This window comes from Myxine glutinosa, chromosome 4, assembly GCF_964187855.1.
Source record: "Myxine glutinosa chromosome 4, kmMyxGlut1.1, whole genome shotgun sequence".
In the NCBI taxonomy this organism is placed as follows: Eukaryota; Metazoa; Chordata; class Myxini; order Myxiniformes; family Myxinidae; genus Myxine; species Myxine glutinosa.
Window position 1 is genome coordinate 70,660,891 of NC_136264.1, and position 24,028 is coordinate 70,684,918.

Consider the following 24,028-nt stretch of genomic DNA (forward strand, 5'->3'; position numbering starts at 1 on the left):
AGAGACACTACATATATTAGCAATGACAACATCAACTTACAAAAGCTTAAAATTCGAGCCAATGACCCATAATTATATTTTGTCTCTGTTGACATACCCAGCATGACATTTGCAACAATTGTTATGCCTGAGTACATGGCAAATTAAAATATATAGCCAAAGGACTGTGTCTGGTTTTAAGAGGAAAAGGTAAAAGGGTCCATGGTGGCCTTTTCATGACAATGATTTGTATTCGTGGTTGTTTGGTGCATACAAAGTATTGTGCTCTCTGTTCATGAGGTGTGGGGTTGACGAGTGTTTTTGGATTATAAAGACCTTGTAGCTTCCGGTTCTCCCTCTCCATCCGGAGCAGTAGGACTTGTTGGTGGATAGCTTTCTTCCAACGGCTCCGCGCCATTCTGGACCTCTGAGTGCCTTTCATTTCATCCAATTCCAAAATATGTTCAGCTTCAGAGAACGCGGATGAGTCTGTTTGTGCACAAGAAACTTTAAATATCTGAAACAATCCAGCCATTATATAGGATGCAATACAAAGATAATGCTGAAAGGAAACTCTTACCAACCCTGCCACAATTCCCCACTACCACGTGTAATTGCGTCACTGCCATTGCTTTACTGGTAACGACTAAGTCCTCAGAGATGACAAAGCAGACGTTATTAATTACCATTTGTTAATTCTTTTTACATAAATTATGAGATAATAATACTTCTGATTAAATTATAGTTTTACACCCCCATAGGCCCATTCTGAGAAGGGCTTTAAACATAATATTGTCATGAAAAATAATTGATATAGTGCTGAGAGCACAACAAACATGGTACAACTTCAGAAGTGGAAATGAGTGGGATAAACTAGAAAAAGGTAAATTATCAAGTGTTAAAGGTGTAGAATTACAGAGATAGGATATTGCAAGAAGTGTTCATGAAATCCTACGTAAACAACTGCAAAGAAGAACCACCTTTAGAGGCCATTTTTTCCCCGCAGAGCAGGGGTTGGCCTTTTTCGGGCACCGTGGTCCCTCTTTTTGAAGCAATGTTTTACGGCCGGATGCACTTCCTGCCACCAACCCTGTTGGTCGCCTCTTGCGACACGCAGGGAATTACCAGTGAGCCGGTACTCAATTTGCCGACCTCGGAAGGATGACAGGCTGAGTCAACCCCCCTGGCGTTAATTCAGCGATTGACCGGGATTCGAACCCAGGTCCCAAGCCGGCACCCTAACCGCTAAGCCAACACCAGGCTTGAGCCAACACGTAAACAACTGCAAAGACGACATGAAATCCTACGTAAACAACTGCAAAGACAACATGAAATCCTACATAAACAACTGCAAAGATGATACAAAATCCTACGTAAACAACTGCAAAGACGACACAAAATCCTACGTTAACAACTGCAAAGACGGCACGAATTCCTATGTAAACAACTGCAAAGACTCAAAATCTTACATAAACAACTGCAAACACACAAAATCTTACGTAAACAACTGCAAAGATGACAAAATCCTACATAAACAACTGCAAAGACGACACAAAATCCAGCCTCACTGGGGTGTATAGATTGCAGTAGATCTGAGAATCAGTATGGACTAGCTCACTCGCTGACACAATTGGCTACTATTACAATAGCACTTTGTGTTCCTTCGGAAATACGTGAGGCTCGAATTTTACCCAAATAATTACCATAATGCTTTGATGCAAGGCATAGAGCATGAAAATATGTCAGTAATGGTTCACTTAACGTAATGGTTAACCTTTCTGATCACCATTATGAATCAATTTATACATAAGCCAGCAGAATACCCATCACACACAGACTAACCTCCTTGATAACTGATAAGAGTATGGCCCAAAAAACATCAAGCACACTCACAGACACACACATAGGGTGAAGAGATTACACAAGTTATAAAATGCAGGATTGATAATGAGCTGATCCCCATGATAAGTAAACCTATCAAAATATTAAAACTGCATTTGGTCACCATATAACTGTTCCGTTTAAGGTAACGAACCATCTCACCATTCTTCTGGATCTGAGACTATAACTGTGCTCATGGCAAATGGCTATCAAAATGGTTCATTCCAAGCTAGTAGGTTACACTTACACATCACTTTGTTCATCCACAAAAAAACAGCAAAGTGTCAAATTCACTTCAACAATCACATCGACTTTCTTGGTCTTACAATTAGCCACAAGTGGTCTTGGGCTGACCATACCTCCCACAGCAATCTTTCTTATGTAATCTCAACAGCAAGTTCATCTTTCTTACAATCCAGCAACCAGAGCCAGTCACCACCCTGGAATATGACATGGGACCAAATCCTTTCTTTACTGTCCTTATTGTCATTTATATAATAAGAATCTATGTTACAATGGGGTATGACTCCCAGATGCTATGGTCCAATGCTTCTAAATCGCATCACCACCCCTATGCGGCAATGGAAACCAAGACCCACAGATATATTGGAATCTCTGAGCAGGACGATCAGAAACAAAGTCTTCTTTTCACACATAGGTTGGAATCATAAAAGTTTATTACTTTTTCATCCAGCATACCCCGCTCCAGTTTACTTCTTCCCAGATCATATAATTTCATCAAGTACCCCATTCTTTTATCCTTTTCCTAAGACTAAGCTTCATTCTCATCTCCACTAATTTTTCCGCATTCTTTCTCATCTCTGCAGTTGCCTCCCTTAGTTTGTCCTTCTTGCCACTGGCTCGGCTTTAATCAAATGCATTAAATCAGAAGACTTAGGATCATGGATTTTGTTCAACAACACTATACAAAGACAATGTGTGAGGGGATCTGATAGAGATGTTCAAGATAATGAAGGGTATAGACAACATCCGCGCAGAAGAGGTTTTCAGCAGAATGGACACTGACAGGAGCAGGAGCCGTAGTTTCAGAGTAAAGAGGAGGATAGTTAGGGTGGCAGTAATTCAGGGGTCTTACACTCAGAGAGTGGTGAATGAATGCAATGTAGAGTCAGTGGATTGTTTTAAAATTGTGTTGGATAGGTATGTAGAAGTAGTTGGCAAAAGAGGGAAGTTATATATTGGCATAATTGCACAGGCTTGATGTGGCTAATGGCCTCCTCCTCCTGTGTTGAGATTCCTTGTTAAATTATTAATTGACATAAATAAATATTACTCTGGATTTTATAAACAAAAGGTCAGGTCAGTCTTTTGTTTTTAAGGTCAGGTCAGTCTTTTGAGAATGCCACTGGTGTCATGTAACCCAGTGCTACCTGCCGCATGGTCAGGTTGTCGTCGACTAAACCGACATGCCTCACTGGCTTTGCTAGCGGAGAGGGTGACTGTGACCCCCACCAGGACTAAAAACAACACCTGACAAAGGGTGGATGACCTGCTGAAGGGAGCTGACGGCCATCCAGTAAGGACATGGTGTCTCCTAAAAAACTCCCATCCGGATTGGATCCGTTCGAGTCATACCAAAGACTTTAAAAATGGTACGTGCTGCTTCCTCGCTTGACGTTCCGCATTTAAAAGGATAAAGCATGGACAATCCCCATCGGTTGGCATCCTCCTGAGGATATTCCCCGCTGAGTACTGTGAGAAAGGCGGCACTGTAGCGGTTGCCGCTGAACATACACAATCGCCTTACACCTGCGAAAGACGCAACCAGGGAGCGATCACTGTACCGGGCTCGCCCAGGCAACCCGGACATGCCCAGACACGCCTTTCCCGGGCATGTCCAGACTCGCCTTTCCCGGGCTCGCCCAGGCCGCCCGGGCACGCCCAGTCTCGCCTGTCCCGGGCAAACGCTCCGGCATGACGTGTTTGATTGCATATATATATATTGCTGCCCGATAAATGGGCTTTTCAGAGTACCCGAGTTTTGGTTTTGCTCAATAAAGAAACTCGGACGAATTCCCGTCTTTTGTCGCGTCAATCCTTTCGACTCGCGTAGGAGCACAGCTCCTTCACTGGTGACCCCCGACATGGACACGGCAGTTGCCCTTAAACTGCCTACCTTCTGGGAAGCTCACGCGGCGGTTTGGTTCGCCCAGGCGGACTCCCAGTTTTCCCTGCGAGGCATTACCGCTGACGACACCCGCTTCCACCATGTGGTAGCGGCACTCGGCTCCGCCACCGCGGCCCGCGCCCTGAGCCTCCTCCAGCACCCGCCAGCCGCTGACAAGTATGGCGCGATCAAGACGCTCCTCCTCGACGCATTCGCCCTCTCACCGGCAGAACGCGCACGACGCCTGCTCGACCTGCCCGAGCTCGGCGACACGCGCCCGTCCGAGCGAATGGACTACATGCTCTCGCTGCTCGGTGAGCACTCCCCGGATTTTCTTTTCTGAGAGCTGTTCCTCCGCCAGCTGCCTAGCCAGGTATGCTTCGCCCTGGCAGGCACGCAGATCACGGATCCCCGCGCCCTCGCCAGGGAAGCCGACAAGATCTCCTCGGCAGGCCAGCACATCGGGGCGGCTACCTGGAGCCCGCCGCCGTCCGAGGCGATGCCCATGGCGCCTGAGCGCCCGGTGCGGTTGGAGGCCGAACTGCCGGTGCAACTGGCGGCCGCCACGCCGACTGCTTCCAACACGATGGCCGGGACCTCCACCTGACCAGGCGTGGTGTTATTACCACGCCAGGTTCGGACACAAGGCTCGGACATGCCGACCCCCATGCACTTTCGGCAAGTCGGGAAACGGCCGGGCCGGCGTTCATTACCAGCCATGAGTGCCGGCCACTCGGGCAACTTGCTTTTCATCAAGGACAAAGCGTACGGGTGGCGTTTCCTTTGTGACACCGGCGCCCAACTGAGCGTCATACCCGCCTCCGAGCAGGACAGGCAGACCGCCGTTTGCGGCCCCTCCTTGGTCGCTGCCAACGGATCGGCCATCCGCACCTTCGGCCCGTGCAACATCACCCTCTGCTTCGGCAGCCAGCGCTTTAATTGGACCTTTGTGACGGCGAGCGTGCCCATGGCTTTGCTAGGCGCCGACTCCCTCTGCGCGCACGGGCTGCTGGTCGACGTCAAACGGCGTCGCCTTGTCAACGCCGAGACTTTCAGCTCCCTGGCATGCACGATGAGCAGCTCCTTGCCGACCGAACTAGCATGCGCCCGCCCGGCGGCGAACGAGTTTGCTCGCCTGCTCACAGAGTTCCCGGCCCTCACGCGGCCGACGTTTTCGGCCGTCGCAGTGAGACATGGTATCGAGCACCACATACCAACTACGGGCCCGCCGGTCTACGCCAGAGCCCGCCATCTCGACCCGGCCAAGCTCGCCATGGCAAAGGCCGAGTTCGACGCGTTGGAGCACCTCGGCATCGTGCGGCGCTCCGATAGCGCGTGGGCCTCGCCACTGCACATCGTGCCGAAGCCGGGGGGCGGCTGGCGCCCATGTGGCGACTACCGCCGCCTCAATGACGTTACCACCCCCGACAGGTATCCGGTCCCACACATCCAGGACTTTTCCGCCCGTTTGGTGGGGCGGGTCATTTTCTCGAAAATTGACTTAATACGGGGATACCACCAGGTACCTGTCAGGCCGGCCGACGTCCCAAAAACGGCCGTCATCACGCCGTTCGGCCTGTTCGAATTCTTGAGGATGCCGTTTGGCCTCAAGAACGCGGCCCAGGCGTTCCAGCGCTTGATGGACGGCGTGCTGCACGACCTGCCGTTCCTCTTCGTCTACCTGGACGACATCCTCGTCGCCAGCACGTCCCGGGCCGAGCACCTCCTCCACCTCCGAACACTGTTTGGGCGCCTCAGCGAGCACGGCTTAATCGTCAACCCGGCCAAATGCCACTTCGGCACGACGGCCGTTGACTTTTTGGGCCACCACATCACCAGGAACGGGGCCGTGCCGCTGCCAACCAAGGTCGAGGCCATCACCGAGTTCCCGCGTCCCCGCTCCATCAAGGCCCTGCAGGAGTTCCTCGGCATGGTGAATTTCTACCACCGTTTCGTGCCCCGCGCTGCTCAGCTCATGCGGCCCCTTTACGAAGCCCTCCGGGGCAAGCCGGCCAAGCATGACGTCGTCTGGTCCGCAGCCATGGACGCGGCATTCACAGGCGCAAAGCTGGCCCTCGCCGATGCAACACTGCTTGCTCACCCGGTGCTCGACGCTCCCATCGCCCTCACTACAGACGCCTCCGACTACGCGGTGGGCGCCGTACATGAACAATGGGTGAACGGGGTTTGGCAGCTGCACGCTTTTTTTAGCCGGCAACTCCGGCCGAACGAGCTCAAATACAGCACATTTAACCGCGAGCTCCTCGGTCGAATACCTGGCCGTTCGCCATTTCCGCCACCTCCTGGAGGGCCGCCCATTCACGGCTTTCGTCGACCACAAGCCGTTGGTTTACGCGATGGCCAAAGTCACGGAGCCGTGGTCGGCCCGCCAGCAGCGCCACCTCTCCGCCGTGTCGGAGTTTACCACGGACATCCGGCACATCGCCGGAAAGGACAACGCTGTGGCCGACTGTCTTTCTCGGGCCAGCGCGAACACGGTCTGCCTCGGCGTGGACTTCACACTCATGGCGGCCGACCAGACCACCGACACCATGGTGCAAGCCCTCCGGACGGCGGACACGGGCCTCCGCCTGGCCGACGTCCCCTTCGCGGACACTGTCCTGCTCTGCGACGTCTCCCAAGGCCAGCCTCGCCCCGTCGTGCCCGTTACCTGGCAGCGCCGCGTTTTCGCCTCCCTCCACGGCCTTTCCCACCCGGGCCGGAAAGCTTCCCAGAAGCTGGTGTCGGCGCGTTTCGTCTGGCACGGACTTCGACGGGACATCCGCGATTGGGCCAACGCCTGCACGGCCTGCCAGCGGGCCAAGGTCCACCGCCACACCCAGGCCCCGCTGGCACCTTTCACCATGCCCAAACGGCGTTTCGACCACGTCAACGTGGACCTGGTGGGCCCCCTTCCCCCATCACGAGGTTTCGCACACCTGCTCACCATGGTGGACCGGACCACCAGGTGGCCGGAGGCCGTTCCCCTCGTTTCCACCACCACTGCCGACATGGCACAGGCTTTCATCGCCACCTGGGTCGCCCGTTTCGGCGCACCGGCGGACATCTCTTCGGAACGCGGTCCGCAGTTCACCTCCGAGCTGTGGGGTGCGGTCGCCCGCAACCTGGGAGTCAAGCTCTACCGTACCATGGCCTACCACCCAAAAAAGCCAATGGGTTGTGCGAGCGCTTTCACCCCTCCATGAAGGCCGTGCTCATGGCCGGCCTTCAGGACGGCGGTTGGGCCGACCGGCTGCCGTGGGTCCTTTTGGGCCTGAGCAACGGCCCCCAAGGGGGACCTCCAGGCGTCCACCGCCGAGCTCGTCTACGGCCAGCCGCTACGCATCCCGGGCGAGTTTGTGCCCGACGCTACCAGTCCCTGGTCCGCAGCTCGCCAGCGCTCGGACCTCCAGGAGGCCGCCCGACAGTTTACCCCCGTGCCAACATCCCGCCACGGTGGCCCCCAGTCCTACGTCGCCCCAGCGCTTCACACAGCGCAGTACATTTTTGTGCGTCATGACGCACACCGGGGGCCACGCCGGCCGCCGTACGACGGGACGACAAGTCTTTCGTCGTCGACGTCGGCGGCAGGTCGGACCGGATTTCGGTGGACCGCCTCAAGCCGGCGCACGTGGACGTCGACCAACCACCACGGTTGGCCCTTCCTCCGCGGCGAGGTCGCCTTCCATCCACGGTTCCCCCCGCTCGACCACCCACCACCACACCGCCCCCCCCCCCCCGACGACCCTCCAGGGGTTGCTTCGGCCGGGTCATCAGGACCCCCCTTAAATTGACCCTGCCGGTGCAAGTCGATTCTGGGGGGGGCGCGTGTAGGGGTTGCCGCTGAACATACACAATCGCCTTACACCTGCCGAAGACGCAACCAGGGAGCGATCACTGTACCGGGCTCGCCCAGGCCGCCCGGACATGCCCATACGCGCCTTTCCCGGGCATGCCCGGTCTCGCCTTTCCCGGGCTCGCCCAGGCCGCCCGGGCACGCCCCATCTCGCCTTTCTCGGGCATGTCCAGACTCGCCTTTCCCGGGCATGCCCGGACCCGCCTTTCCCGGGCTCGCCCAGGCCGCCCGGGCACGCCCGGTCTCGCCTTTCCCGGGCATGCCCAGACTCGCCTTTCCCGGGCACGCCCGGTCTCGCCTTTCCCGGGCTCGCCCAGGCCGCCCGGGCACGCCCCATCTCGCCTTTCCCGGGCATGCCCAGACTCGCCTTTCCCGGGCACGCCCGGTCTCGCCTTTCCCGGGCTCGCCCAGGCCGCCCGGGCACGCCCCATCTCGCCTTTCCCGGGCATGTCCAGACTCGCCTTTCCCGGGTTCGCCCAGGCCGCCCGGACATGCCCATACGCGCCTTTCCCGGGCATGCCCGGACCCGCCTTTCCCGGGCTCGCCCAGGCCGCCCGGGCACGCCCCATCTCGCCTTTCCCGGGCATGTCCAGACTCGCCTTTCCCGGGCTCGCCCAGGCCACCCGGGCACGCCCAGTCTCGCCTTTCCCGGGCAAACGCTCCGGCATGACGTGTTTGATTGCATATATATTGTTACGGACGCGGTTAAAGATGTTATTTTGACCGAGCGGTGGTGTAACCGCGACCGAACAGTTATTTGCCGACTAATACCCGATTTGCCCCAAACTTTGGCTGGATCGCACCGCGGCTGCTCAATGAGGGAAAAGACTAAAACGACGAATGCAAAGAGGAAGACGAAGGCAAAGAAAGGTTTGGAAATACTACTAAATTTATTTACTATTTACACATATAAGTAGGAAGAAAGCAGTCACGTTTATTTACAACACATAAGACGCAGGTGACACAGTGCAAATACTAGCTTACCTACAGTCTTAATTAACCCAGGACAGAACAAACAAAAGACAGACTCACGCGGGGAATGACAGGAATGGCAGGAGGTGGATGGCTGGAGGTGAACGCTTGGTGGAGCCAACGCGGAGCTTGGTGGAGCTTTGGTGGAGGTGAACGCTTGGTGGAGCCAATGCGGAGCTTGGTGGAGCCTTGGTGGAGGTGAACGCTTGGTGGAGCCAACGCGGCTGGTGGGGGGTTGGTGTGACGGGTTCTCTCTCCTTCCCTCTCAAGCTTCAGGACTCTTTCTCTCTCTTTCTTAGTCCCACCCAGTCCAACAACTTCCTCTCTTGCTTAGTCCAACTCAAGGCCTTCCTGTCTTCTGATCTCCTCCCTCCTCGACTCTCTCCGGGGGCCTCTGCCTCGGGTTATATAAGCCCCACCCTTGACCCTTTGCGAACCTCCCCAAAACGTTCGCTCTCTCTGCCCTCTAAAGCCAACCCCTCGTTCTGGGTTGGTCGGCAAGGGCTGGTTCACTCCTCCCCTCTATGACGAGGTGGGGACCCGCCTTTCTTCCCCAACCCTGCCTCGTGGTCAATGGCGGATGAAGGGAAAACCGCCCAAAATGCAGTTGGCAATTGGAAGGGAGGTAATTGGCAATGGCACTCGAGGCCTGGCAAAGACGAAAGGGGAAATGGAAGTTTTGGGAGTGGGAATGAAGGGAATCTATCTCTTTCACTGGTGCAATGGAGTATTTCTATTAATGGGAGACACAGCCTTACCCTAAAACACAGAATAAGATATAACTATCGAACAGGGGTATTCTATGATTGGCTGACGTGTATGCTTGTGGACTAATTATGAGACGCCCTTTTGACCTTTACACAGCTCCGGAGGCAGGAGGCGCAGACTCAAGCAATATTCATCACCAATTTACCACAATACAACACAATCAAAAAAATACAGTCCTCATATACGCAACAATATATTGCTGCCCGATAAACGGGCTTTTCAGAGTACCCGAATTTTGGTTTTGCTCAATAAAGAAACTCGGACGAATTCCCGTCTTTTGTCGCGTCAATCCTTTCGACTCGCGTAGGAGCACAGCTCCTTCAGCACCATTGTTATGATGTTGCTGGTACCCAGAGTATCCCCCGGGAGGTGACGGCATTGACTGCTTCTGTTTACATCTTCTACACCTCATACGTCCCGACTTGTACACCTCATCCTACCCATTAGTCTTCCCCACATCGCTATTTTGTCCAAGCCTCCATTTATTTTGTCCTGCTGTTGGTGTGTTCCCACTCCCTCTCTCTTTCTACTGTTCTATTCTAACTCCTCCATGAACAAACCATTCTGTGTTATAACTCCTCCAAAAAAAAAAACCTCAGCACCGTACAGAAAAAAGGTTGGATCAGCACTCAGTCAATTAATTAATTTATTAACATTACTTGCTCTTTAGTACACTTTTAAAAACCATTTAATAGAATAGTTTCTTTATTTTATTTTTAATGAATAAAATATTTAATGACCGATTCTTGCATAGTAATCCTAGTTGGCGAACAAACTGTCAAGGCACCAAAAAATAAAATGACTGTGGTTTATAAAAGAGAGCAAATTGGCCATGTGAGCATTGTGATGATTTCCTTTAACTCTTAAATGCAGGTGTCAAAAATCCTACATAAACGCAGCCATTGGGCCTCGGAGGCCCAACGGATGTATTCTTCGTGTAACGTTTTTTATTATTTTTATTTTTTATAGATTTTTTTTTCTTTCATATCCTTTTTCAATCCAAGTCGATGCTCATGGATGTGTATTTGCTGAGAAAATGTGAATCATTGATCCTATTAGTTGGAAGATTCCCATACAAGTAATGAATCTTTTTTCTTTTTTTTGCAAAAACATCTTTTTGTTCTTGGTTTTTTTATTTTTTTTTCTCTAAAAAGTTGAGGCTCATGGAGGAGTATTTGCTAAAAAAAATATGATTCACTAATCCTTTTATTTAGAATGTATATGTCCACAAATGTCAAAAATCCTACACCTATGCAGCCATTGGGCCTCGGAGGCCCCATGAATGTATTCGTGTAAAGTTTTTAAATTTTCATATTTTTATCACTGAATTATTTGTAACTAAGTTATAGGAGCATATAATGAGGCTCATATCAACAAAATAATGATATAACATAGTAATACAACAACATTTATGTGGGGCCTCAAAGGCCCCAGGCCTGCATTCGTGTTGGATTTTCGGGTTATAAGTGAAGAATGAAGATTTTCCCACGAGCCTGAATGAATTTTTTTTTATTCATGTCACTGAATTTTGTGTAACAACATGAAAGTCGGTGAAAATGAGGCTCATTCCCAAAAATTTTTTTGTACACCATCGTTTTTGTAACAAAAAAAACCCTTGTGGGCCTCCGAGGCCCAATCACTGCATCCAAGGGTATTAAATGACAAACCCAAAATTTAAGGAAAATGATCTTAAAATTTGATGTCATTGATGAGTAGAAAGAACGAACAGTTAACTTGACAAAGAGAAGAAAGCCAAAAGAAACAGAAATATGACAAAGTTTAACAAAGACTGTGGCAAAGGACGCGCTCACCACATAGGCTATTCAGGTTCTGTCCGTCGATCGATACACGACGGAAGATCTGCTTCCTCCAAGACAAACGGCGTACAAGATGCGGTTGTTCAGAATCAAATGCCATGTCCATGGAGCGCATAATACGAGGACTCGAAAGAGGGCTGGGGACATCATCTTCTTCGTCTTCAGGTGAGGATCCTCCAGGCTTCTGATCGACCCTGTAAAGTGAGATTTATCTTTTTTGTGTACAACTACCAAAGTGTTTTAACCCTTTCTGAACGGTCGGGAAAACATCGTTCAATTTTTGTAACTCTGATTTTCTGATCATGAAAAAACACATTTCAAAACTTCCCATTCACAGTATTTCTGCATGATGTATTGCTCTCTATGATAAATGATCAGAAGGTAACGGAAAAGTCTTCATTATGAAGACTGCTGTGCTCATAATCAATATTATGAACAGTGACCAATGAATTGTGACCAAGTTTACATCTTTTATTCTGAAGGAAGAAATGCGTGGGCGTCTTCAAAAATTTATATGACTGAGATACTCACAACAGTCAAATACATGCCAAAAGGAACTCGTGTAATGAGGCGGCGTATACACTGGAATAAAAAAGAGGTTTACATGGAGAAAATAAAAACCTTGGTATGTCTTCAACTATCATATCATTTAAAAAATAAAAAAAAATTAAAGTGATTTATATATTTTTTTAGTTCAATGGGCGGATGAGCTCCCATAGATAGGGCGCCAATGGCCATCCAGTAAGGAGATGGTATCTCCTAAAATTACCCATCCAGTTTGGACAAGTTCAGGTCATACCGAAGACTTTAAAATGGTACGTGCTGCTTCCTTGCTTGAAAAGGATAGAGCACAGACAATCCCCATCAATTTGCATCCATGGGGAGGAGGAAATGCTCCGCTGAGTACGGTGAGAAAAGCGGTGCCATTGTTATGACGTCGCTGGTGCCCACAGTATCCCTGGATCTGATGGTAGTGAAGGCACTTCCCCCAAGCTCAGTTGCTGTGTTAAGTGTTTGTCTCGTCAGTGTGTGTGTGTGTGTGTGTGTGTGTGTGTGTGTGTGTGTGTGTGTCTGTGTGTGTGTGTGTGTGTGTGTGTGTGTGTCAGCTCTATTACGAGCCTTAGCCCATGTATTAATAAATAGCACCGCAAAGCCGGCGTAAGCCCATGCATGGTGAAAGGAAGCATTGATGATAATTTTGCTATTTGAAGCGAAGTTGTATACCGAGTAGGATTTTGCAGTAAATAAATTTTCGCCCATGAACCCATGAACCCATTTTGCACCATGAACCTTCCTCTACTCAACCCCAACACACACTGCAAACATGGATTTAATCGGACAAGCCGTTCTGCTCAAAATTGACGGAAACCAATTTCAAGATGGCTAACGTGGCGGCCATATTGAAAATCGCAGCTCGCCCATTTTCGAAAGGAACCTTCCTCTACTCAACCCCAACACACACTGCAAACATGGATTTAATCTGATAAGCCGTTCAGCTCGAAATTGACGGAAACCAATTTCAAGATGGCTACCGTGGCGGCCATATTGGAAATCGCAGCATGCCCATGAACCTTCCTCTACTCAGCCCCAACACACACTGCAAAAATGGATTTAATCGGACAAGCCATTCTGCTCGAAATTGATGGAAACCAATTTCAAGATGGCTGCCGTGGTGGCCATATTGAAAATCGCAGCATGCCCATGAACCTTCCTCTACTCAGCCCCAACACACACTGCAAAAATGGATTTAATCGGACAAGCCATTCTGCTCGAAATTGATGGAAACCAATTTCAAGATGGCTGCCGTGGTGGCCATATTGAAAATCGCAGCGCGCCCATGAACCTTCCTCTACTCAACCCCAACACACACTGCAAAAATGGATTTAATCGGACAAGCCGTTCTGCTCGAAATTTGACGGAGACCAATTTCAAGATGGCTGCCGTGGCGGCCATATTGAAAATCACAGCGCACCCATTTTCGAAAGGCACCTTCCTCTACTCAACCCCAACACACACTGCAAACATGGATTTAATCGGACAAGCCGTTCTGCTCGAAATTGACGGAAACCAATTTCAAGATGGCTACCGTGGTGGCCATATTGAAAATCGCAGCACGCCCATTTTCGAAGGGAACCTTCCTCTACTCAACCCCAAACCACACTGCACAAATGGATTTAATCTGACAAGCTGTTCTGCTCGAAATTGACGGAAACCAATTTCAAGATGGCTGCCGTGGCGGCCATATTGAAAATCGCAGCCTTGCACATTTTCGAAAGAAACCTTCCTCTTCTCAACCCGAACACACACTGCAAAAATGGATTTAATTGGACAAGCCGTTCTCCTTGAAATTGATGGAAACCAAAAGTTGACGGATGCCCGGACGCCCGCCCGCCCGGACGACGCCCGTGACGACAATACCCCTTAGCTCAATTTGGGCTGAGGGGTAAAAAGCAAGACCAAAAGTCTAACAGCGGCGTAGCCAGGCTTGTGAAATATTATCAACCACAAACACACATGATTAGCTTTTTAAACAGTCGCTAATGCTGTTTATAACATTAAACAAATAAATTTGGAGGAATCCCGACATCCGTGAGGTAAGTTTTACTTGCAGAACTGAGGGAAGATCTACTGTAATTTATATACCTCACAAGGGTTGGGTTAATAACATGATGTCAAAAAACAGAGGTGAATTCCTTACTTCCGCGGTTGTTAGTACCGTACACAGCTTATCATTGCTTCATGAACCATACACCGCTTCAATCCATTAAGTTTATATTCACGACATTGGGATTAAAGTGTTATGGTCATATTTACTATATTATTATTATTACCGTACTATTACGAAAACGATACTACTGAAACGATACACTACTGTATTAAGGAACCTGGGTTCAATTTGTCCGAAATGGCTCAAAGGTGGGGCATGAAGCCTAAGGCCTATACGTACCGTTTTTTTGGAAGAGACGTAACGCCGATGCTTTCGATATTTGATGGTCATTTTAACAATCGGTTTGTTTTTGTTTCACACTGAATGAAAAACGTAGAGGTAGAGCATGGCGATTGTGATATATGACAGGTTCAACGATATGTTCGGCATGAACGGCATATAAATCAAAATGGCGGTGCATGGAGAGTCAGCCGCCGTTCCGCCGTAATGACATCAGATGTAATCACATCACCCTGTCATGTGACCAGATCATCAGCTCTGATTGGTATACGTTTGAGGGGACATACAGATGGACAAACACTGTTCTAGACGGCTTTGCACTGTGGGCTACGCCGTAAAAAAAACTCCTTTGGTGAGCACTTCATCGTATACCCCTCATGCACGTACGAGTTATTTTGTGCCCCACTTCGTTGTTCACTGGGGTAACGGTGTTACGGATTCGGCACTAATTATTATTGTTGTTATTATTATTGTTGGTTCTAAGTATTATGGTTATTGTTGTTTAAGGGAAATGGTTATTGTGGTTAAAAGGTTAAAAGCACTCATGAAAAAGAGACAGGAAGCCGGAAGACGACGACGGAGAGAGGAAGAAGAAGAGGGGAAGAGGAGGAAGTGGAAAGACGCGTTTGTAGAAGCTCCGTACCTAGCGTGGTCGAGCGTACATCGCGAGTGAACTTTGAGTTCTTGAAAGGAATCTCGTGCGATTGGTGTTATCGCTGGAGTAGTGCAAAAGCCTGCGAAGTCAGGTGCAGGCGTGAGATTGCGGAGAATCCTCGCCTAGAGGCTGCGGCTCGAGTAAGAGCCGTCCGCCATTTTGGGAACCCCACGCGTCGTTCGCGGAAGGTTTTGCCGCGTCCACTGGTCACGCCCTCCGGTGGTTTGCCGAGGATGTGTGTGCGCGACAGCGGCGTTTGAAGAATACGGTGCGGTTCGCCGGTTGAACGGTGAAGGTGCACATTTGGATCGCGTCTTTGGGAATCCTCTTTCCACCGCTAATTTGCTGTTGGTTAGGACCACGTGACGGTCCCCGCCTTGCCTACACCTCCTTACTCACCTCATCGCCTCATCGCCTCTTCGCCGGGAGCACCATTGTGTTATAGAGACATTGAGGAGGGCTCTGTTCCATTCCCTGGGAGTGCCGTGAGTTTGAGTTCGGTTACTAGAGAAGATGGTACCATCTTCAGATATTGATTGTATGGTTGATTGCTAGCATTGTTGTATCGTGATTCCTGTGTACACTTTAATTTATTCTTTGGTTGTGGATAACTCTTGGTGTGGTTTCCCTATTGATTTCGACACGGAATAACATATTTTTCTGCCGTGGCTCCTCCCGGGGTTCGGAGGTATACCGAGACCAGGAGGTCGGGGAGAAACACGTACCAACGGTCACATTACATAGTTTCAACCTTGTATCAAAACTCTCACTGTCGCATTATTGTATTTAATCATTTATATATCTGTTGATATATTTACATGCACCTGTTTAGAGTGAAGAAGAGGAAAAAAATGGAAGTTAACTGAAGGCAGGAAAATAACTTTTGCAAAGATAAAGGTGAGGCCTTGATTGCCTGCCATGCTGGCTATTCTCTGTTACACTTTGATAGTCCCCTTCTCTACCTCGTCTGTGGTACTGCTTGAGGTTAAGAATTATATTCCTCACTGTCCATTGTTGGCAATAACCCATCAGAGCCCATCATGGTATACCTCTCCGCAACCACATGGTATTTGCTCTGTGCAGTGTAGCATTCCAGCAACCATGATGAGCAAATATGTACCTCAATTCCTGCTGAAAGGGTTCAACATAACCATCCATCCCAACATTTTGTTCCTCATTTGTGGTGACCAACTTCAACAATGCCAGCCAGCCGGGCCTTCTGCAAGACAAGCTCCACAACAATCAGCCATGACATTGTAGCTAAGGGTTTCTGCAACTCTATTGGTCTAACTCAATCAGTAAGTTTTCCAAGCAGGATTTCTGCAACTGGCAACTGGAGACCTGAAATGGCCAACTTTCTACCCAAATTATCTTGTTCTAGCTACTCTAGGCTCCTCTGATAATTTTCTTCTCAAAGCTGATATCTATCTGGCTATTTTTAGCGAAGTGACCACAACACCACAGAATGTGGTTGTTTGCCCAGGCCAGCTGGCAGGGATTGCAATGTGCCCTCTCTCTCTCTCAAAAGGATTGGGCTGACATTTCCAAAGTACCTGATATCGATTCCACATGGGAATACTTTGACAAAAGCTTACTTTCTCCCATGCAATGATTCCATCCCATTTGCAGATAGTATATCTATCCTCTTGGTCCTGGTACATTGGCTTGTGTGGTGAAGCGATTGCATCCAGGCTGCTTGCTCATACAAGGAACTTTGGCACAGAAAGAGGGCATTTGGCCGATCATGCCTGCACTGCACCATTTGCAGAAACCATCACCATCCACACAGAGGCTACCTACAGGTTCTGTCAATATCCCCATACAGAGGTACCTCCAATACAGCTTGGCAACTAATTCCAATTTAAACCGATCACCCCCCCCCCCCCACCCCCCTCCATACCACTACCTTTCTAGGGAGACTATTCCATGCATTAACTACTGACTGAAAGCCCTCTTACGTCGCTTACTTCGGACAGTAAGCCTTCTTACTGTCTGAACTCTTCTTCTTTATTCTCAGGCTAAAATGGCCCTGGTCCTACCACTATCTATTCTACTGAAAAACTCTTCTGCACTTATTTTGTCTTTACCCTCCATTATCTTTAACATCTCTATTAAATATCTCTATCGCACGTGAAAAAGCTGAATGCCTCAACTCTGTGTTTGCCTCTAAATCTTGTGTCCCAAACCCATCCCTCTCTGTACCCACCGTACCCAGTCGTACCCAGCTGCTCCTGGACTCTGTGTCCTTTCCTCCTGACAAGGTGGAAAAGTTTCTGTCAACCCTCGACTCTGATTCTGCAACTGGACCCGACGGCATCAGCCCACGGGTCCTAAAATACTGTTCTTCGCTCTTTCACTCCCTCTCTCTGTTCTCTTCACCCTCTCTTTTGCTCAAGGTCAACTGCCATATGCTTGGAAATTAGCCAACATCACCGCTTTACACAAAAAAGGTGCAAAAACAGATCCTAGCAACTACAGACCAATCAGCCTTCTCCCAATTATCAGCAAAGTCATGGAATCCATCATTGCTTCGGATATGAAATCTTTTCTCTTCTCCAATGGCTTGATCTCTGATCATCAATTTGGTTTCAGACCAGGTCACTCTACTCTGGACATGCTGCTTCAGCTGTCTCAACAATGGATGGAGGTCCTCAATGCCAAACAGGAAATTAGAGCTGTCTCCCTCGACATATCACGTGCCTTCGATACGGTCTGGCACCCCGCTCTGCTCACCAAACTCTCCTCCTTTGGTATCCATGGAAACCTCCACGCATGGCTGGCGGACTTCCTCTCTCGTCGTAATCAACATGTGGCCCTGAATGGGTTTCTCTCATCTCCTCTTCCTGTTCAGGCTGGAGTTCCCCAAGGCAGTGTTCTGGGCCCTGTGCTTTTTCTGGTCTTCATCAATGATCTCTCCGACTCTCTTGAAAATCCTCTCTATCTCTTTGCTGATGACTCCACTCTCTGCCGCTCCATTCCTCATCCCTCAGATCGGCAGTCTGCAGCCTCCTCACTCTCTGCAGACCTGGACAAAATCACTCACTGGGCAAACAAGTGGAACATGTCTTTCAATCCTGACAAATCTCACACTCTTACGATGTCTCTCCGAAAAGACCGACTGGACAACCCTCCCATCCACTTTCTGAATAATCCTCTCCAAGAAGTTCTGTCACTCAAGCTTTTTGGTCTCACTATCTGCCATGATCTTTCCTGGGAAAACCACATTTCAAATCTGGCCTCCAAAGCCAGTCGCCGACTGGGCATCCTCCGTCGTGCGAAGTCCTTCCTTGGCACACCTGAGGTCCTCACCACATACAAGGCTTTCATCCGTATCTCAATGGAATACTGCTCTCCCCTCTGGGCTGCTGCTGCTGCCTCACACCTAGCTTGTCTTCATGCTGTTGAAACCAAAGCATTCAGAATCATTGGAATCTCCCGTGATGAAGCTCCCTCCGAGGGCCTTTCACTTACTCACCGCAGGCAGGTTCGTGGTCTTTCTGTCTTCTACCGACTCCTTTCCGGCCTTGCTCCTCCAGCTCTCTCTGGGATCTGTCCCCCAAATATTCCTGAAGGTCGCACAAGATCTGCCTGCAACCCTCTTATGGTTAAACTGCCAAAATCAAGACTCTCTGCTCACCTTCACTCTTTCATTCCTCTTTTTCCCCACCTCTGGAACAAACTACCCCACTCCCTTCAATCCCACTCCTCCCTCCAGGTCTTTAAATCAGCTGTTTACCACCATCTCTTATCTTCCCCCATCCAAAACCTTGATCTTTTCAACCCCCGCTAATTTCACCCCAAATCCTCTTTTTTGAAATACCAACTTCTTTCCTGGAAGTCCTTGGTTTACTTGTGTTTATACTTCTCCCACCCACCCCTCTCCCCTTCCCACGGCGCCTCCCCCCAAGCCCTCTCCCTCCCACACATTCCCGATGTCCCTCACAAATGTTGTGTTTATGTGCTTCCCCTTCTCTCCCCATCTTGTCTACCACTCCCCTTTTTATATAATTTGGTTGTTTGTCTGTTTGATTTGTTTGTGTGATAAATGTTAGCTCTTTCACGAGCCTCGATTATGTATACAAAAAAAAAAAATCAGACCCCTCATAACCACCTTCTTTCTGTTGTATGAAGTCCCGTCTCCCTCAGCCACTCCTCAGCTTATTCTAGCTCAGCGCGGAATCAATCTGGTACCCCTACAATGTACCCTCTCTATGACAGCTACGTGTATATCCTTCCTCATATGTGGGGACCAAAACTGTACACAATATTCTAGATGAGGCCCCACTAAATTCATATACAGTGTTAACACTACCTATTTAGATGTATAATTTATCCCTCTACAAATACAACTTTAAACTATGTTAGCTTTAACTCGAGTTACCTGGCAATGTGCTGCCTGCTTACCCATCATATATATTATCATCCCAGATCCTTCACCTGTGTGACATGCTCTAATACTTCACCTTGCATCCTGTAATCTCTATTTTCATTATTCTTATCCACACCCAACACCTCACACTTGTTTAGGTTAAACTGAACCTGCCAATCTTTCACCCAATATATGAAAGTATCGAGACCTTCCTGAATTTTATCACCCCTTTCTCTGCTATCTACCTTACCTCCAAGCTTTGTGTCATCAGCAAATTTGGAAAGCCTACTCTTCACCCCACTATTCAAATAATTGATGTAAATTATGAATAATAACGGTCCCAATACCGATCCCTGAGGAACCCCACTATTTAATCCTCCCAGCTAGACATCCTCCCACTCACAGCCACTCTTTGCTTCCATTCACTAAATCAGTTTCCAATCCAGTTAGCTATTTTACCATGCACTCCACAAGCTCTCACCTCATCAATCTTAAGTGATATCTTATCAAATGCCTTCTGAAAGTCTCGGTATATCAAAAGGTTATGGAGGGATTCAGAAGAAACTTGGTAGACAGGTTGGGTGTGTAACAAGGACAAATTGATGAGATTTTCGTGAATATCTAGATCTGGATCCTCGAATTTATAAAGTGATTATTCACAATTGAGTGATAGGGTCAAAAACGATACACAGCATAGTATTATATTTCAAAAAGTTGTAGACGGGTTATGTCAAAACTTTGTTGAAGAGTTGGGTAGGTGACAAGATAAAGCCGATTCGATTTTGGTTAATGTCCGAATGCAGATCCGGCCTATCAATGGGATAGAAAACAAACTGTTCAGCCTGGCGGAGGTATGTGCTCTACTGAGTGCCGTTCTAGTTCTCACTGTTTCTGCACTTCCTTCAATCTTACTTAGATCTCTTCTAAAAGTCCTTTCTCACCCTGAGATAAGTACTCTCAGCTATTGGAAGTTCCTCTGATTGTTACTGTGTAAAGGCAAACGCAAAAAACTTTAATAAGCTTGTCATCTCACCCTCATCGAGTCATTGTCCACCAATTCTCCTGTGCTATTCCTCGATTGAACCACATTGCACTTAATCAATTATTTACCTCTTGTAGACTTAAATAATGTCTTCATGTTACGTTTAATATTCCGGTTATGTTATTTTCATATTCCCTTTTGGCCTGTTTAGTTATTTTCTTACGTAGTCTCTGTCTCTCCGATATAGACGTGAGTCGGACTCGAAGACAGTACTGTTTTTTGTACTTGATGAAAACCTTCTGCTTATACTTAATTACACTACGTCCCTGCCTGCTCAACCACTCTGATCTCTTTCTGCCTTTACATTTACACCTCACTGAAGGAGACATAATTGGCACCCTAGACATTTGCTCCCTGAAGGTTGCCCATTTCTCCGATGCAAACGACCCACTCATTAACTTTACCCAATTTAAAGCTCCCAAATCGCTTCTCATACCCACAGGTTGACCGAGCACAGGTCAACACCCATCTCACACCATCACTACCGTGAAGCATGGTAGTGCCACATCATGCTATGGGGATGCTTTTCAGCAGCAGTGACTGGGAGAGTTGCAAGGATAGAGGGAACAATGAATGGAGCCAAATACAAATCATTGAAGAGAACCTGTTTCAGAGTGCAAAAGACATTAGATTGTGGTGAAGATTAACATTCCAACAGGACAAAGACCCCAAGCATACAGCCAATGCAACACTGGAATGGCTTCAGAACATGAATGTGAAAGTCCTTGAGTGGCCCAGCCAGAGCCCAGACTGGAATCCCAGTGAAAATATGTGGAAAGACATGAAGATTGCCGTTCACAAACGCTCCCCATCCAACTTGACAGAGCTTGAGGAAATCTGCAAGGAAGAATGGGAGAAACTCCCCAAATCCAGATGTGCAAAGCTGATACAGACATACCCAAGAAGACTCATAGCTGTAATCGCTGCTAAAGGCACTTCTATAAAGTATTGACTCAGGGGGCTGAATACTTTGGTAAATTTGATATTTCTGCATTTCATTTTTAATTATTTTGTAAAACAAAAAACAAAAAAAAACTCGACTGACATTTTGGTGTATTGTGTGTAAATCAATAACACAAACACTCAATTTAATCCATTTTAAATTGAGGTTGTAACATAACAAAATGTGAAAAATTCAAGTAGAGTGAATACTTTCTGAAGTCAATGTATATCATTTACACCAGGTTTCCAAACCTTAGTTTATATTAAAATGTGTTTTGATGCCTGTTTCACTTCAGTTCTGGTTGCACAGCAAGTTATTTCATCCCTATGTAAATGTTCACTGGGGTTTCACATGGTTAACATGGTTGAGATTGTCATGCAACTTGTGCCAGCCCAGCAAAATTTGAAATTAAGTGCAAACACTCTTCTCACGAAATTCAATGCAGCATAATAGCTAATATCATGGAACAGTCCAAAATATTTTTGGTAGTTGTAGACGGCACGCACGACAAAGGGAAAAAGCAAGAAACTATATGCATCCATCATGTCGATAAAAACTTGGAAGTCCACGAAGACTTTGTGGGTATGTCTCGACCAACAAGGTGAAACGACAGGAGAAGCTATTGCGACTAGAGTGAAATATGTGCTACTCCGGATTCATCTTACATCAGCGTATTAGGTGGAAAAACATGCAATGGAGCTGCAAACATGCATGGCAAGTATTGCCCAACTTTGACAAAAGGAAGCAAGTTACAAAAACAAGTTTGGCTACTTGCTTCCTTCTGTCATTGCAAATCTTTCATGTGCTGGTACTTTCTTCCTTTTGATATGGCAGTTAAATCCAAAATAAGAACCATATTACAAAAATCTGTGTGCCAGTGGACGCCAATTGCTTCCGTGATTTGATTGGGCTACTTTTTCTCAGGCATGTCCCTTGCTTCTATTTGTCAAAGTTGGGCGGAGTACAACGGCTGCCAATCAATTATTTCGGGAGAGCATCCCCTATCTCTACACTTCCGTTGTGCTGCCTACTCTCTGAACCTGATATCCCAGCAAGCATCTGATGCACAACCTCTGGTGACCGATGCCCTACAATTGATGCTGGAACTTGGGAAATTATACAGAAGAAGCAGAAAATACGAGAATTCGTATAATCACGTTTTTTCCGTGATCAGTACAGATACTTCAACTTCCCCGTTGGAAGAAACGATAAAGCCGCTTTACCCAACACGACTGCTATATTTTCAGTCATCAATAACTACGAGGCCGTTTTGAAAAGCCTTTATGAGATAGCTGAATCAACTAACTCTGAGGCATCAGCAAAAGCTCGATCCCTCTATGAGCACTTCAGCTCTGGGGTGACATATCTGGGACTGAAAGTAGCAATGGATGTCACTGGACCTTTGCATGAGGTCAACAAAAATAAACCGTATCGGGGATGCTCGACAATGCAAAAATGGTCAGGAATGCACCTATGATTCTGTGAACTGAAGAGGAATTTTCTTCTTTGATTGTCACTGAGTCAAACCACAAAATTGAACTCCATGAGCTGGACCCCTTAAAGCCACATTTCAGAAGCCCCCCAAATGAATAAACATGTGCCTCTCCCATTTACCATGTCCAGAAGTTGTCCAGAAGAGCACTACAGTTGAGCGTTCTTTGCAAATGTAGACACTGCCCTTCAGTAGCTTGATGGGCTATCTTGAAAAAGCTTGAAAAAGCTTCAGCAGCTTGAACAGCAAATAGGACAGAAAAAACCTGAAATGGTGATTGATCCACCGTGGAGCGAAGAGAAGCTGCCATTTTCAGGCTTTACCTATCCTTTTTGCTGAGACGAAGGGCAAGGCCCAGAACATCAGCTTCTCTTCTCTCCACACGGATCCATCAGCATTTAAGGTATTTGAATTCCTCTTTGTACTGAACACAGCATAAACTACTGGGTTGGCTGTATATCAATGTTTGGAAATCGTTGAGAGTATCGTTGAGAGAGAGGAAGACAAATGATGAATTGCGAAAGATGATGGGAATAGAGCCTGTGATTGATGCTGTGAAGAGGAACAGGTTGAGATGGTTTGGTCTTGTGTTGAGGAAGGATGAAAGTGACTGGTTGAGAAGAGTGATGGAAATGAATGTAGAAGGAAGTAGAGGACGGGGAAGACCGAGAAAGACTTGGCTAAAGATGGTGGAAGAAGAAATGCGGGCAAGGGGGTTAACAAGGAGAGATGCAGAAAATAGGGCAAGATGGAGAAGATTGTCATGGGGACCGCAAGTCTAACCCCTGCTCTTGCAGGGAAAATGGCCTTAAAATGCCTGTTGTTGTTTGTTGTATAGTATACATAGTCGAGGCTCATGGTGGAACTAGTATTAGAACACTGAAAGAACCAGGACACAACAGGACAAAAGGAACAGTTAAGAGAGCGGGAAACACCCACAATAGAGTTGAAGGCCAATATAGAGGCAGACTTGTACAAACAATGGGTGTGGGGAGGAATGAGGGGCAGGAGAGGATGTATTGGTTGGACAAAACGGGTGCAGAAGGAAACTATCAGGAGGGAAAACTGGACATTTGGAAGGAACGATTGGGTGGGGTGAGAGAATAATTTCATCTTTGTATTACTGTTCATAATTTTGACAAATTTGGATGGAATCACTTCAGTAGTTCAAAAGTTATG

At 47.9% G+C, this 24,028-nt stretch overlaps 1 protein-coding gene across 6 annotated transcripts in view; it reads right to left on the minus strand.

Annotated features, from left to right (window-relative positions):
- The window catches only part of LOC137416427 (TBC1 domain family member 1), a 94,567-nt gene that overhangs the window by 21,724 nt on the left and 48,815 nt on the right, over nt 1-24,028 (minus strand). For 3 of the 6 annotated variants that reach the window (XM_068102007.2, XM_068102008.2, XM_068102009.2), the window contains 2 exons: nt 11,396-11,595; nt 316-468 (listed from right to left, as the gene is read on the minus strand). In XM_068102007.2, the coding sequence (XP_067958108.2) occupies nt 316-468; nt 11,396-11,595 (353 nt within the window). The remainder of the gene's footprint in view (nt 1-315; nt 469-11,395; nt 11,596-24,028) is intronic. The other 3 variants (XM_078775888.1, XM_078775887.1, XM_078775889.1) reach the window with 1 other exon arrangement.